This window comes from Crocodylus porosus, unplaced genomic scaffold, assembly GCF_001723895.1.
Source record: "Crocodylus porosus isolate Cpor-Errol unplaced genomic scaffold, CroPor_comp1, whole genome shotgun sequence".
Lineage (NCBI taxonomy): Eukaryota > Metazoa > Chordata > Crocodylia > Crocodylidae > Crocodylus > Crocodylus porosus.
The window spans coordinates 41785207-41800693 of NW_017728906.1; the positions used below are offsets into that span (position 1 = coordinate 41785207).

Genomic DNA, 15487 nt, shown 5'->3' on the forward strand with positions numbered 1-15487 from the left:
ACCCTGGGGGTGTTTAAGAGGAGGTTAGATGCACATCTTGCTGGGGTCATTTGACCCCAGTACTCTTTCCTGCCATGACAGGGAGTCGGACTAGATGATCTGCTCAGGTGCCTTCCGACCTTAGAAACTATGAAATTACACAATAGACTTTAGATCGGTTGCAGGTGCAAAGCAAGCCCAGCCTCAAGCCCAACATATTTATTATGCAGTTAAGTAGTGAATCACATGATACATTTAGACCAGTTACACCTGTAAAGTAAGACCAGACATAAGTGCAAGGCACTTATTGAGCTGGTGAATCCTTCAATATTTTTAAACCAACCACATGTGCAAATTAAGATCACTCACAAATACAAAGTACTTATCACATAGTTAACTGGTGAATTGTGCAATAAATATAAACTGGTTGCATGTGCAAAGTACTTATACAGTTCACTGTATCGTGCAATAAATTTAGCCCGATCACGGCTGCAAAGTAAGACTGACCACAACCGCAAAGAACTTGTCACACAATCAAAACTGGTGAATTGTGCAATGAATTTAGACTGGTCACACATGCAAAATAATTATCACATGATAAAATGACTGCCCAGCTATAAAAAGAGCCAACCAGATATCAAACTGGTGCTTGAAAATGTGTGACAACTCTAGCTGGTTTCTAGCTAGAACGTGTAGCAGGGTGCCTTGTCATTCTGTTCAACACGAACATACATAGTCTAGAGAGACTTTGACAAGCATCTCAAAATCCATCCAGATAAGTATGTTCATATGGGCTGGAATTTGACCTGCTGTCCTTAAAGCTCTTCCCTGAGCGCTACGTGCAGGGAGGTGAATTATGAACAAGGAGTGGCAATATGTGGATGAGAAATTACACAATAATTTATGCATTTGCCACCTGTGGTGACAAAGGTCTAATCCCAGGAAAGGGGAAAGAGAGAGATGTGTGCAGTTGTCCTCAAAACTGCCCTTGCTTGCCCCCAAAAGCATTCTAGTAATACTGACCCAATCCAAAATAAGCCAGTGCTGGTTTTATGAATTATGGGTCTGTACAATGTGATTCACTTAGTATATGTTTCCCTCAAATATTAGAAGGTGCAAATTGGAAAAATTAAAAAAACCTAGGGTATGCAAGTAAAACGCACAAATGTTACAAGAGAGTTCCCGGGCTCTTAATTAGTTAAGTCTTCCATGCTTTTCTTATTCAGGGATCTATTTGGTAGCCATGTTGGTCTGAGGCAAAAAGAAATGTAAAACTCTAGAACCCTTGGTTCAGAGACGATACCTTTTATTAGACCAACTAAGAAATCGCACAAATAATTATCATCTTCTGCAAGCTTTCAGGCACACGTGCCCTTCCTCAGGCTCAGGGGAAATTAAAGATGATAAAAAAGTCCCATAGGTAGAAAATAAACTATTTTTGCTTATTTTCTCTTTTTGTTTATTTTCTATTATGTTTCTATTTTGTTCTATTTGTATATCCTTGAGATACCAGTGCACTTCAACATACTTGTTTTTTCCACCCAAAGTTTGTTACAAAACTTTAACCAAATCAATCCCAAACTCAACAACAAAAGAAAATAATTCTGAAATAAATTGTAGGGGGTCTTTTTTTTTTAATTTATAAGTTTCTGCCACTTTGATAGGGGACTTATACCCTACTGTATTTGTAAACTGGATCTTTACATTTTTAATACTGGAAAGAGACATTCAAGATTTAAATTTCCACAGCTACTTTTGAGCTTTTGACTTATTTAGAGTCAGTCATGCTGGCTCAGTAACAGAAAGGGTATTCTTTTGTGGTTCCATTTCCCTGTCAGTTACATTATCCTAGATTTGCAGAAAGTTGTTGATTGTTGTGTAATGTGAAGTCCTTCTGAAAGCTCTTTAAATTGCTCTTTTTAATGTTGGATTGATGAAAAAGTGTGCACTGTGTATGGATTTAAATTTTTCATATTCATACAAATTTCAGTATATTTGATGGTTCGGTACAGGTCTTAACTTGCAGAGTTCAGAGCTCTGCTGTGAATGTGGTGAAGTTGGAACGACCTCCAAATGACTAGGAAGTAGAGAAGAGTTAGTAAAGAATGTTGGCATGTAAACTAGAATTGTCAGTAGTTCTCTTTTTAATCAAGTCGGTTTAAATACTGTGGTGAACACTTCTACGTCAGGAATTAAATGACTGCACCCAAGACATTCATTTACATTTATTGTACAGCGAAAGAGAAAGAACTACTCATTATGCTTCTTGCAACTTGGATGCAGTTTTCCATTTTATTTTATTTTATTTTCCTCGCCAGATGCAATAGCACTAATTAGAAACACATTTTTTCCCTGCATAGCTACTTGTAACTGTTGTTGGGTCCTTTTCTTTTTTTTCTTCATCTTTGACCTACTATCACACCTAAATGTTGGTGCTAATTCTCCTAGTTCTTCTGTTATATCTCCCCCTATTTCAATGGAAACACTTAGAGAGAGATCTCTGCTACAGTCTCATCTATATTTGAGTTTTCAGTCTTGAAGAAAAATGAACATGCTGTATTAGAGGGCATGGTAGTCGAGATGTGTCTGGAGGAGTAGATGCTTAAATCATTTAATTGCATTTCTCTGGAAAGGGTGCATTAAAGAAAGTCAGTATTTTTTTATGAAGTGAAAACTTTTCCTTTCACTTACTTTATTAGTATAATCATAGCTTGATTTCTTGGCAGCTAAAATGAACAAAAACCTGCTGCTGGATTATACCATGCTAAGCCTGGAATTTAAAGGAGCAGCATGAACATTTTCAATAATGATATTGAAAATGCCCTGCATAATAACCAGATTCAATCTGCTCTTTCATATTAGCAGACCATTGTGTTCAGTGGCACGTTTAGATCTTAGTTTCCAAAGAAAATGAATTTTTTATACTTCATGGTGTCCATGAATCCTTTCTATCTCACCTACTTGCTGCACTTCATATTTTGCTTTAGGAGGATTTTTTTACCCATTGCTTCCATCTGTGTTTTGTTTAGTTTTTTTAGTTTCATGGCACAGTTTTGAAATTGAAGTGAAAGAAAAACATTTTAATTGAAAAGACATTTATAATTGCAGAAACCAAAATGCCAACTTTACATGGTGTTATTGTTTATATATTATAAAATTTTAGCTTATGTACTTTAAAATCACTTTTTTTCCATAGGGCTTAGCTTGCTGAAATTGCTACAAAGTCCTAGCATGTCAGCCTTGTAGTGAAGTAATTTGTCAGGACAACCTAAGCAGAATTTACATACAGAAAATATCTTCCATGTTTCTGGATTTTTGGTTGTAGCCATGCTGCTCCAAGGACATAGGCAGGCAAGGTTCTTTGAGTAGAAGTGATATCTTTTATTAGACCAACTGCATAGTTGGGAGAGGAAAAGTTCATAGCAAAGCACAAACACCCTTCTTTAGGCATAGGGAGTCTCTGCTGTTTTGAGAACTGTCTCATAATGGCAGAGACTCCGTATGCTTGAATAAGGGTGTTTGTGCCCCAAAGCTTGCTACAAACTTTTCCCCTCCCAACTACGTAGTTGGTCTAATAAAAGATATCACCTCTACTCAAAGAACCTTGACTGCCATACAGAAAATAAATATTTAAACCAGTAAAACCTGTAAATATTATGTTTCATCTTCATTTTCCTGTCTGAATTGTGATGTATGTTTTCCCAGTATTTCTCTGTCCTTTACATCTTTTCCAACACCCCAAAATGGCTGTATTTCAGTGGTGATCATAGTTTCTTATTCTGTAAAATGGACATATTTACGATGTGAAGCACTCCAATCACTTATGAGTGAAGACACTAGAAATGTACTATTTTGTTCATTTTACCATCATTAATCCTGCTGCATTTTATCTCCAGGTCAGTGGGTTGCTGGTAAGTAAAGGTATCAGGCATCTGAAATGGTGGTCTTTAAGGGTGCACCAATAAAGATTTTTCTGGGCCAGCATCGATGGCTGATTTAGTAACAATGGCCAATTTTTTTTTTTTTTGAGGCTGATTATTAACGATGTCCGATTATTAACAAGCCCTATTGGCTGATACTGATCCAATGGCTGATGCATAGCCCGGCAGCTTGGAGAACAGTGTCCAGTGTCCCCCAGTGCCCACTCTGGTGGGAGGGGAAAGGGCATGGTGTGTGCAGATCAAGGTTTCACAGTGAGGGAGGGAGTGAGACTGGGGCAGGGACAGGGTCGGCCCAGCCTTCATGGGGCACGGGCTGTAGCAGGGCATGGGCCAGAGCTACAAGTGGCTCTTTCGGGGGGGGTGCGCAGAGGTGGGGGGCAGATCCCGCCACTACGCTTACCCTGGGGGAGTTATGGGGGGTATGTGCAAAGGGCATTGGCAGGCTACTGCTGAGGCTGGGGCCAGCACCAGGCTCTTCCCGGCTGGAGACCTGAGCTGGGACTACGGTGGGGGCAGGGCAGGCAGCAGCAGCACTAGGGGGGTGGTGCTATGCCCCCCACATAGCTCCCGCTCCCAGTGCCACTGTCCTGAGCACAGCCCTGGCCCCCTGTGCTGGGAAGAGCCCAATGCTGCCTCTGGCCCCAGCATGCAGCAGCAGCCTGCTCGCCCCATGACTCCCCCAGGGTACACATGGCAGAGGGATCCAGCCCCTGTCCCCAAGCCCCCCACATGAGCCACCCACAGCTCTGTCTCATACCCCACCCCACTGCACAGTGCCTGCCTCTGCCTCAGCCCCACTCCCTCCCTCACTGGGGACCTCAATCTGCCCCCGTCCCTTCCCCTTCCCCCAACAGACTTTACCAGCTGGACGCTACTCTCCAAGCTGCCGGGCTGGTCATGGCAACATTATCTGCCTCATCAACCCAAAAAACCCAGTTGCTAATAATGTAAATTTTCCTTTTCTCAATGCTGATATGATATGGATCAATGTATTGTGCACCTCTGGTGGTCTTTACTTACGAGTTTTGTTGCAAAGAAAGCTGCAAACACACATCTGCCTCCCAGCCGCTGCATGTACTGTTCTAGGTTCTCAATTTGAGAAACTCTCATGTAATTATGGGACAATGTAACAGGCTGCCATCACTGCTCCATGTAGTTTCAGGCACTTCTTTTAGAGTGGGAGGTGTCAAAACTTAGCGTGGGGTAAGAGGTCCTTCTTTTGCTTGGGGTTAGGTTTTATAGGACCCTTAAGGTTTTAGGAGGAAGAAAAGGGTTATCAATGTTAAATGTTATATTCCCTCTGTTTGCAACCCTATCACAAGTTTTAAATAGTGCAGAATATTGGAGCTGATTTTCAAATACTCCTTATCAAAGCAGTCCATTTGTATGGCGTGTCATAGAAGAAACAACACTTTGAGGTGTCCTTGGATATATTTTTTATTTCCTGTTGGCTTTCTCATAATAAATGATGGATTTCTCTGTTTCTTGCCAGATCTTGTGAAGTTATCAGGGCTTCTGTTAGCATCAGGCTGTGCTTGGTACTTGGGTTACGTGTTTGCAGATATCATACCTGAAGAGACAGTATCAACAGCTATTCAAAATCTTCAGAACATTGGAGAGAAACCTCTAATCAAAGGTATGTGGTCGTATCAGCTTTGCTTTCTCATAATATGCTTCATAACAATCATGGTGTTTGTTATTTAACCTGTAAACAGATCATTAGTCAATAAGTGTTTGGTTAAGTGCTGTTCTAAGAATGAATGAGTTGCTTGTATAGCATGGTGGATTTCCCCCCCCCCCATGTTGGTCACTAACAAATAGTCGTGGGGCTTTGCAGGGACTTAATATCAGAATCTCTTTGCCAATAATGCAAGTATAGTTAGATTGATTTGTCAAACAGTAAGATCTTTTTTGTTCAAAAGCAAAAACTTTAAATTTAAAGTTAATTTTTGTCACTGCAGTGTAATACTGATGAAAGATTAATGTGAGCTGATGGGATATTCTTAGTGTTGATATGTGGCTAGGCTCACTATATTTACATTGTTTTGTATGTAGCGGTTCATATAGTATGAATTTACATTATACTATCCTATAGCTAAAACACGTGCAATGTAGTATACAAAACTGCTAGAAACACTTAAGTGTTATGCTATGATCCCAGACTAGCACTTTTGCCTTTGCTGTGAGGGAATCATTTAAACAGACATGCAGGGAATGTTTAGAGCATAGAGGTGTCTTACGTTAGTATGTTAAAATACTGGAGGGTGTGCATATGTGGTATATATGTCTGCATGCACACAAGTGCATACACGTATTGAAGCTGTTGTTCAACAAATAACAGGTTCTGAAGATCAGCAGGGAAGCAGAATTAATCCTGTAAACTGCCCTCATGAGACCGTTACTAGGCTACTGTATTCAGTTCTGGTTTCTAAACTTAAAAGCTGTTGTAAAATAGAGAGAGGTAGTTAGCCAAGTTAGTCTGAAGTCAGGCAGAAGGCAGGAAAGGATGGCATCCTAGGGTTCCTATATACATACACCAGGGTGAGGAGGTGTGTTTTAATTAGAGCGGTACAGCATCTCATATATTCAGTGCCCCATGTTAAAGGGGCACTTTAAAGCTCATTTGGTGAGATTTAAAGTTCCCCTGCTGCTGTTTTGAAATGCAGGACACTGAATGCATGAGATGCTGTGGCACACTGGAGCATTCTGATTAATCAAGTCTGGTCCAACTTGTTCTAATCAGAATGCGTCAGAGCACGTGTAAAAGTGTCCTTAGAGACTACCTCATTCATCAAATCAGCTTTTGTAGGCCAGTCTACTTAGTCAGAAGTTTCATAAGATTCTGACAAAGTTGGCAGTTGTTTACAACAGCTCATGGTTTTCTGAACAAGATGGTCTCTAAGGTATCACCCTGCACTGCCTTCTGCCTTTTGAAAAATTGGAATTTTTTTTCGAAAAGGACTGAAGGAATGACTTGCTTTCTGGCAAGCCTGTCCTACAAAGAGTTTAAAGAAGACCGGTTTAGTTAATTTAGCCCAAAGGTTAAGAGGTGACTTGATCATGATCTAAAAGTGTCTCCAAGGGGATAAACATCCTGATAGCAAAAGGATCCTTTACTGATACAAGTATAACAATATCCAGTGGCTGGACGTTAAAGTTTGAATCTAACTAGGTATAACATGCACATTTTTAACAGTAAAGGTAATTAACAATAGGAACTACTATTTACCAAGGGCGTGGTAGATTCTAACTGAAAGTCTAAAACAAAATTAAATGGCCGTCCAAAGGATACAGTATAGTAGAACCAGAAGTCATGGCCATAATATAAGAATTACTGGCTGAACATTTGTGCCCTATGTTATACAAGAGGTCAGACCAGATTCTCATGATGATTCCTTCTGGCCTTAAAATCTGAGTATTGGGGCCTATTTCATTCAGTTTCACTCAGTGCACCAGGTGTGAGAAAAATCCACGTTTGCTAAGGAGAAAGCAATCTAACTGGTAAGGACTCATCCTATTTCTTGCATATTATAAAATGTATTTCTTACGTAGGAGCATTGGCTCAGGAAATTCCTTTCTGTCTTTCTAGTCAAATCTCATGCACTCACAGGCAACTATTTTTCCAAAAGGGTCTCCAAAACCATGCACTCCAATCCATGTTTTGTAATAGCCACAAAGCATTCTATTTAAAAAAAAAAAAAAAAAAGTGTGTTGTAAAGACCAGAATAGATGAGGGCATTGCTAGTGCCCTGCCACGCAGTTAAACTATGCTTGAATGATCCCAGAAAAAGGGCTGTGCCTCATGCTGCCATAGTAGGCAAAAAATGCTGCAGTCGTGCTTGCAAAAACTCCTTCCTGAACCCAAATGTACAGATCAGTTTGACCCAGAATGCACAAGTGGCACCCTCCAGCCAGGTACCTAGGAGTTTCTAAATACTGGTAGGCACATTATCACACTTCAGCCAACCCCCGACTCTAGGTATGGCCCATGTCTGATGTTTTGAAGGAAGGTATGTGTAGGGGAAACCAAAAGCCAATAGTGCGTTAATGCAGGAAAGGTTCTTTAAGTAGATGTGATATCTTTTATTAGACCAGCTGGGTAGTTGGAAAAAAGTTCTTAGCAAGCTTTCAGGTGCAATCACCCTTCCTCAGGCATAAGAAGTCTCTGCTGTTCTAAGACTCCGAGGAATGAGAGAAGCTAAAAGTGTGGCAGGAGGTCAAGGAGAATGTAAATAGGTAGAAATTAGGAAAACAAGAGGTAAAGCAGGGAAGGAAGGTGGCCAGGGGCAAGGAAGCAGTGGGGGAAAAAAAGCCAAAGGTGAGTAAGGTAGATTACAGTAGTAGTAATTCAAGGTAGAAAAGAGGCTGTCTCTGAAAAAGGAAATAGCAGGAAGAAATTCTTACTGGCCACTACAGGTGTGCTGTGGACCATTGACTGAAAGATCTCCTGGAAAGATTGCTGGACCCAATCTCTTTAAATTCCTCCCTGCTTCCTGTAGCCATTTGGCAGACAGTTGCTTATTTCAAGTCCATATGAACGTACAGTGTTTTCAGCATGATGATGGTAGGCTGACAGTGTTGGACTTTGATCTTACCCTGTCATGCTGACATTAAATAGTAATTTTCCGATACACCTGGTATTTACGTAGTGTTTGAACAGAAAATGATCTCCTTCCTCTTGTTATAGCCCCACTTCCAAAAAGACAGAAATGTGACCACTGGTCTCCATGCGCACCTAGAAGCTATGCTTATCGATTGCTCAGTGGTGGCGGCAAAGAAAAAATGGCTAAAATTTGTTTTGAAGATGAGCTGTAAGTACCTATCTACTTTGAGCCCAGGCAAGGATAAGCTCAATAGCAGAAGAGTTTTAGTTTAGTCTGCTAGCAGCAAAAGCTAAGTTTTTTTTATTAAAAAGAACTTCTTGGATTGAGATAATCTGCATAGCACAGAGCCACTAGTCTTAGGCAGACATACATTTGAAGCACTCCAATTTCCACTCCAGTCTGGAGCACTTCTAATTCTCCTTGGAAGAAATGCTTTTTTACATTTCTATGGCTGTTGGGCTCCTTTTGAAGCACTTTAAATGTTGCATCTGTTCTGGCATTTATGGCTTTTTCCTTTAAATACTAATGACTCTGCTATACTGCCTGGGTCCCTCAAGCAAGACATCTAGCATCTTCAAGTCTTGCGGATAAACTTTTTTCATTTCTGCTAGATGGCTGCTATTTTATACCACAGCAGAAGGTTATCTCAAGGATCTATTCTTGACTCTCCTCCTCTCCTGATTCAGTTATAACAGTTAATACAATGCTGATGCGGAAAAAGACAGTTCATTTCCAAAAAGTTTAATCATAAAATATAAGCATATCACAAATAAGACACACCTGAACATCTGGAGTGGGATTAATTTAGATTTCATACATTCTTGGTTAGTAATTATTAGCCTTTTTTCTTTTTCATTTTTTTTTAAACATCCTTTTAAATTATTCTCATCTGTGCTCCATGTGTTTTCTCTCTTTAGACCAGCTAGTTGTTTTCTATGTCCCTGGGTCTGAATACTATTTTCATTGAAGTTAGTGCCAGAACTGCCACATACTTTGGATTTAATATTTCTGTCACTCTTGTCCTTGTTTGTGTAGCATGTGCTGTCTGGCAGTTCTCGTCTTGCTCCTTCCTCCTAAAGGAGTTACTAGCTTTAGTGAGTTTTTTACTACTCCCTTCCTTTTCATTTCTAAATAATTCTGTTTGGTCCACAAACAGGATGCCTTGTCTATTTTACCCTGGAGCTTTACAAGGCGGTATTTTTCCTTGTATTCATTTTTACAATAAATGCAACTCAACTTCATCTCCTTTTTATTTTGTCTTTTTAGTTTTCCCAGACTGTATGTGTTCTTAAAGTACACTTGTTTTTATCTGTGTTACTTTTTTTCCTTTTACTTTACTCTTATTTTGTTTTCTTTGCGTGTATGCATGTGTCTTTCTCTTCTGGCTCATTGACGCCTTTTATGATCTTTCTGTATGGTAGAGAAATGGCAGAGAAGAGTTCTCTTTTGTGTAGTTGAAACAATCAAATTGATTAAATTAGGCTGACCAGATCCTTAAACAAAACAGTAAAAACAACCCTTGTATCTAAGCTTTTATCTCTGTTTCTTCACTTAAGCTGCTTTGGCCCAAGATTTTACAATGTGACCTGTGCTTTTAAAAGTACTTCAGTTTTTGCGTGTCCAACTAGAAATCCTGAAAAGTTTTTTGGATTTTTTAAAATTTCAGCATTTCTATAAATCGCACCCCTTTTAGTGTATCATCTGAGGCACATACAAACACTGGTTGCTCTTGACAATCTTGACTCATACCCTCTGTGTTGATAGACTTCCTGCTTATATAAAACTTATATGGGGTAGCGCTACAGAGAAAACTGTCCAATAAGCAGTAAAACCCTAGATTTTTAAGGCCATAGGTCCTTTACTTTTGGTAGTCATCCGTTAAATGAATAACCTGAAACCTGCATAGCAGGAAGTAACTTTGCATAAGTATATATGACTTGGCAATGTAGCCTTCAGGAAATACAATTTGTGACTGACTTGTCTTTTTTTTTTTTTTTTTTCAGACTCATAAGTGAGCAGAGGGGTAATGTTGGAAGAGGGATAAACATTGCCATTGTAAATTGTAAGTAAGAGAAAAAATGTTGCAGAAAGATATGATAGCACATTAAAAGAAATGCTTTGCATACAGACATTCAAATGCTGAGTTCCTGAAGAGTTGAGTATTTACAGTGCTGCCACTGTAGCGGGGGAAGGGCCTGTGCGCACATCTCGGCCTGCTCTGCAGACTTCCTTAGTCTGCCTGACAACAGATGGCAGCATGCATAGGGAAGCACTGATTGCCTGACCCAGATTGCTCATGGTCAGCCTGTGTTCTCCTGCATCACAGTGTGGTGATTGTGAAGGGGACATAAATAGCAGAGTCCAGGGAGAGACTCCTGGAGTGGGGAGGAGGGATGCTGACAATAGCCAGGGGTTAGAGAATTTCCCTAGCATGCAGGCAGTATGGCATCTTAAACCTTTGCCTCCATCCCTCAAGTGCTAACCCTAGAGTTTCCCAATCAGTCATACTGGACCTGTTGTATTTTTTATAAATAAATATTCAGTGGGCCAAAGAAAGACACAGGTTATACTCTGATGGCTAGGGAAATCTAGTTCCTGCCTCTCCTGAAGCCTACGTTCATGTCTTAAATCCTGAGATATTGATAGTTCTTGTCTCATTCCCTGCCCTATTTTCACAAAAAAAATCAGAAGTTGTCATTTTCAGCCTAATGAACAGAAGAGAAAGTGTGTTTGCAAAATCACTAAAGTTTGTGCATGAGAAGAAAACTACTTCCTACCCAAGTCTAAGTTAATAGAGTCTTGTGCCCTCCAACAGTTTGCAGACCCTTGTGTACCTCCCTGTTCAGCATAAACTGGTCCTTGAAAGTCCATTTGTCCCAGAGAAAAACAGCTACCTTCTCCATGGCAGTAGAACAGAATCTGCCACATTTGTGTGCGTCTCTCTGTCACTCACTGCTTTAGGGCAGTTCCCATTTCCTTATGGTCTCTAGTAATGGCAGTGTGTTTTCAGATGGACTGAAGTTCATCTTAGACATGATCAAAACATATTTTTTGGGAAACGGGAATAAGATTTTTAATTTCCAAGCATAAGAATGCAGATATCCAAAGAGATAGGATTACCTGATAGGTAACGTAACAGAAATGTCTTGGTCCTTTAATGGGAGATGGGAGGGAGGAGGGAATGCAGAGTAAAATATATAATTATATTGTATACAATATATATATGTTCATTTATGCGTGTGTGTGTTATATAATTAGGGGCATACTTAATTCACAGTTTTGTGGAAACAGCAAAATCTGCAATTCTCCATAAAATCAACCTAAAAAAAAACTTAATAGAAATGCTGGCTCCCCAGTGGGACCCAGTCTGCCCAGGAGAGGGAGGTGCCAGCTGGTGGGGCGGTATAAATCAGCTCTTCATTCTGCAACCAAGCCATGAAAATTCATTTAGCTGTGAATTAAGTAGGTCCTTAAATATAATATATATGTATAGAATGTGTGTGTATAATACATATAAATGCATGTATTAATGGAGCTTCCAGAGATCACTAACTGACCTGTTTTACAGGTCAGTTAGTGACCTCTGCGCTAAGTCTTCCCACATAAAAAATTGATTATTTGGATCTTGTTGTATTCTGACGTTAAAGTAAAAGGGCACATGAGAAGTAAAAGAGCCAGGTCCTCAACTTGTATAAACTGGTGTGGCTCTGTTGACTTAAGTAGAGGTAGTCAGCGTAATTTAGCATGAGAATCTGGTGCAAAATTTTAATTTTCATTTTATTATCAAATTTAGTTGTATTTACTTTCCATTACAAAAATCATAAAAGATTTAGTGGCCTCAGGAGATAATCAAATAAAGATGAGTTTCACGTGTGCTACAGTAAGAGATCAAACACAGTACTTGAATGTCTAAGCAGAAGAATATCAAATAAGAGTTGGGGAGAGGTGTTACCTTGGTGCATGAGGCTAATGAGCATGACAAAATGCTCTCTGGAAATTCTTGTGTCCCCATTTCCAAAACAATGTTGAAAAATTGGAAAAGTTTCAGAAAAGAACTACAGGCATGGTTTCAGATTTGTAATGATTGCCTTAACAATGAGGCTAAAGGAGTTCAATTTATTTAGTTTGCTCGAGAGATGACTTGACCACAGCCTAAAATTACTTAAATGGGGAAGACATTTCTGACAGTAGAATTTTTTTTTAAATCTAATAAAGAACTGGAGGTTGAAAATAGGTTCATTTAAATTGGAAAAACTGTATGAGTTTTTAACAGTGGTGGCAATTAACCATTGGAACAAATTACTGTATTTTCTTGCATATAGCCTGCACCTTTACTCCCCCCAAAGTCTAGAAATTGAGGTAGGCATTATATGCAAGAAATACAGATCCCCACAGGTCTGAAAATTTGGTGGTGGGAGAATGGTAGCAGCACTAGTTGCTGTGACTCTAGGAGCCTCAAGAACCAAATCAGGCTGGCACGTGGGGTTGGTCCCAGGCCCAGTGCATAGGCTGGCAGAAGGCTTGGGAACAGACTCTGCTCCTTAACTTCTCCTACTTGGTGGGTTCGTCTAAACAAGACACGTACTGTGAAGTAGCCTAGTTCAGTGTTTCTCAACCTTTTAAATAGCAAGTACCCCCTAACTTCTGAAAATTTTACCAAGTACCCCAACACTCAACTTTCCAGGGGATTTTATATTTACAGACTAACGTGTACCATATGTTGGAAGAAGGGCTGCGTATATAAGGCCATGATATGACAGATGTCTGATCTGCTGTGGGTAGGGATGCTACCTTTTACACCGGGGTGCTCAGAATTTACGTGGGCTAGAGGTGATGTTGGCCAAATCTAGGAGGGCTGAACCCAGTGTCATACAAAGCATGGCATACCAAATCATTGTTGGGGAGCTTAAAGTGCCGCGCAGTGCGCAGCATGCCAAATTTTTTGCCATAGTTTTGAGAGGAGGAAAGGGGTGAGAGAGAGAGAGGAAAAGAGGGCCAGAGAGAGAGAGACAGACAAGGATATAGCACACAGGAGAGAGAGCGAGACAGGGAAGTGGGGAGGGTGAAAAGAGAGGGAAGTGCAGAGAGAGAGGGGACAGGTAGTAACCGTAATTGTGGAGCAGGCAGATGGCATTTGGCTGCTTCCGGGAATATGCATACCACAGGTTGAGAAACTACAGCCTAGTTTATTGTGTAGTAAGCATGCACTTCTACACAGTAAAAACCTTTAATGGTGAGGTAGCAAATTTATGCGGGATTAGTTAGTGTGCAGTTACACACTTGTAGATGTGACCCAGGAGCAAGTTTGCACTTGGGTCAGCCTTACCACTAGGGGGCCACTCCAGGCTCTGTGTCCCCCTGGGCAGGCCACAACCTGTCTGTGCCAGCCTGCCTGCACCCCAGCACCGCTGCCTGGCACCACACTGCCATGCAGCTGTCAGGACCTCACTGTCCAGGCTTTCAGGATGCTGCATGCTGCCAAAGCCTACGGCCAGGCCTGTCAACCCTCAAGCCTAGCTTCAAACAGCTTCTGGCCAGCAGGGTGTGCTCCACCTGCCTGCAGCACACCCCCAGTAGCCTGCCCAGAGCCTACACATGCTTCAGGGCATTGCCTCTGCTGCCCGGCTGCCAGTTCCATGCCATGCCCCTCTACTGGGCACTGCTCAGGCCTGGCTGCATGGGGCCCAAAGAGCCAGTGTGACATCCCCAATGGCGTCTTCCTCGCCCACACAATCCTGGCCTGGGCAATGCAGGCCATTGCTGATGACCGCCAGGTGCTGGACACCATTCTGGCCCTGGCAGTTGCCTTCATGGTGCCTGCTGCCTAGCCCCGACCCTAGCCCCACTTCCCCCTGAGAGCTGCCTGCCATCCAGCAGCAGGCCCCCACCTGACTGTAGGAGGAGGTCCTGCACTGCCACCAGGATGCTGTGCCCTGGACCCCACCTTGGGTCCACTGCTACCTGGTCCCCCTACCTGAGCCCAACCCCATCACACACCCTACTTCCATGCAGGCAGGAGGCAAGCCGGCCTGGCTGCATTCCTTGCTACCACCTGCCCCATTGGCCAGAGCTGCACACCACTGGGTGGCAGCACCTGCGTGAGCCATGAGCACCCCAAGCACCTATTGCTGCTCCCGGCGCCAGGGCTGTACACCATGGGGGGAGTTCCTGCATCCTCCCTCATACCCCACAAATGTCCCATGTTCCCACAACACCCCACATTATATATACACACACTTCCCAACATACCCAACTGCCCCCCTCACACACACTCCAGCAAACACACACCTACCCGCAGCCACACTCCACACCCCCACACTATATATAAAAGTAAGACTTCATTTATGGGCTACTACACAATTACCTCTATAGAGTATATGAACACAAATCAAGACAAAAATATTTTTGTTATAAAATTAAAATACACTATAGTAGGTGTTTGACTTTTAGTGTATAATGTGGGGTTTTTTCTGGTTACAAGGTGGCAACCCTTCCCTCCCCTCCCAAAAGGCGTACTTCTGGCAGGGCAAGAGAAGGAACTTCTGGTGGCAAAGGTTAGAGGTTTCGTGATGGGACTTCTGGTCCCGAGATGGCAACCAGGAGACAGGGCAGGGTACCCTTGCAACTCTCTACAGCTCACTAAAACACATTAAGCGGCCCTCCAGCCAAAATAATTGCCCACCCCTGCTCTACATACTTGGTCCAACAAGAGATTCCACCCTAAGAAATCATTGCTGCTTGCATAATTTCTGGATCATCACTGCTACAAGATCAGTGTTATGCTACCAAAACATTAATATATAAGTGTTCAGATACCATGATGACCAGTACAGTTTTCATAGATTTCATAGACATCAGGGCTGGAAGGGACCTCAAGAGACCATCGAGTCCAGCCCCCTGCCCAAAGGGCAGGAAGTCAGCTGGGATCATAGGATCCCAGCAAGATAAGCATCCAATTTACTC

General features: G+C 41.7%; 1 protein-coding gene across 2 annotated transcripts in view; it reads left to right on the forward strand.

The window, feature by feature from the left end:
• Positions 1-15487, forward strand: part of FAM3B (family with sequence similarity 3 member B) — a 24318-nt gene that overhangs the window by 1919 nt on the left and 6912 nt on the right. For both annotated transcript variants that reach the window (XM_019528965.1, XM_019528966.1), the window contains exons 2-4: positions 5413-5556; positions 8608-8731; positions 10528-10586. In XM_019528965.1, coding sequence (XP_019384510.1) covers positions 5413-5556; positions 8608-8731; positions 10528-10586 — 327 coding nt within the window. The remainder of the gene's footprint in view (positions 1-5412; positions 5557-8607; positions 8732-10527; positions 10587-15487) is intronic.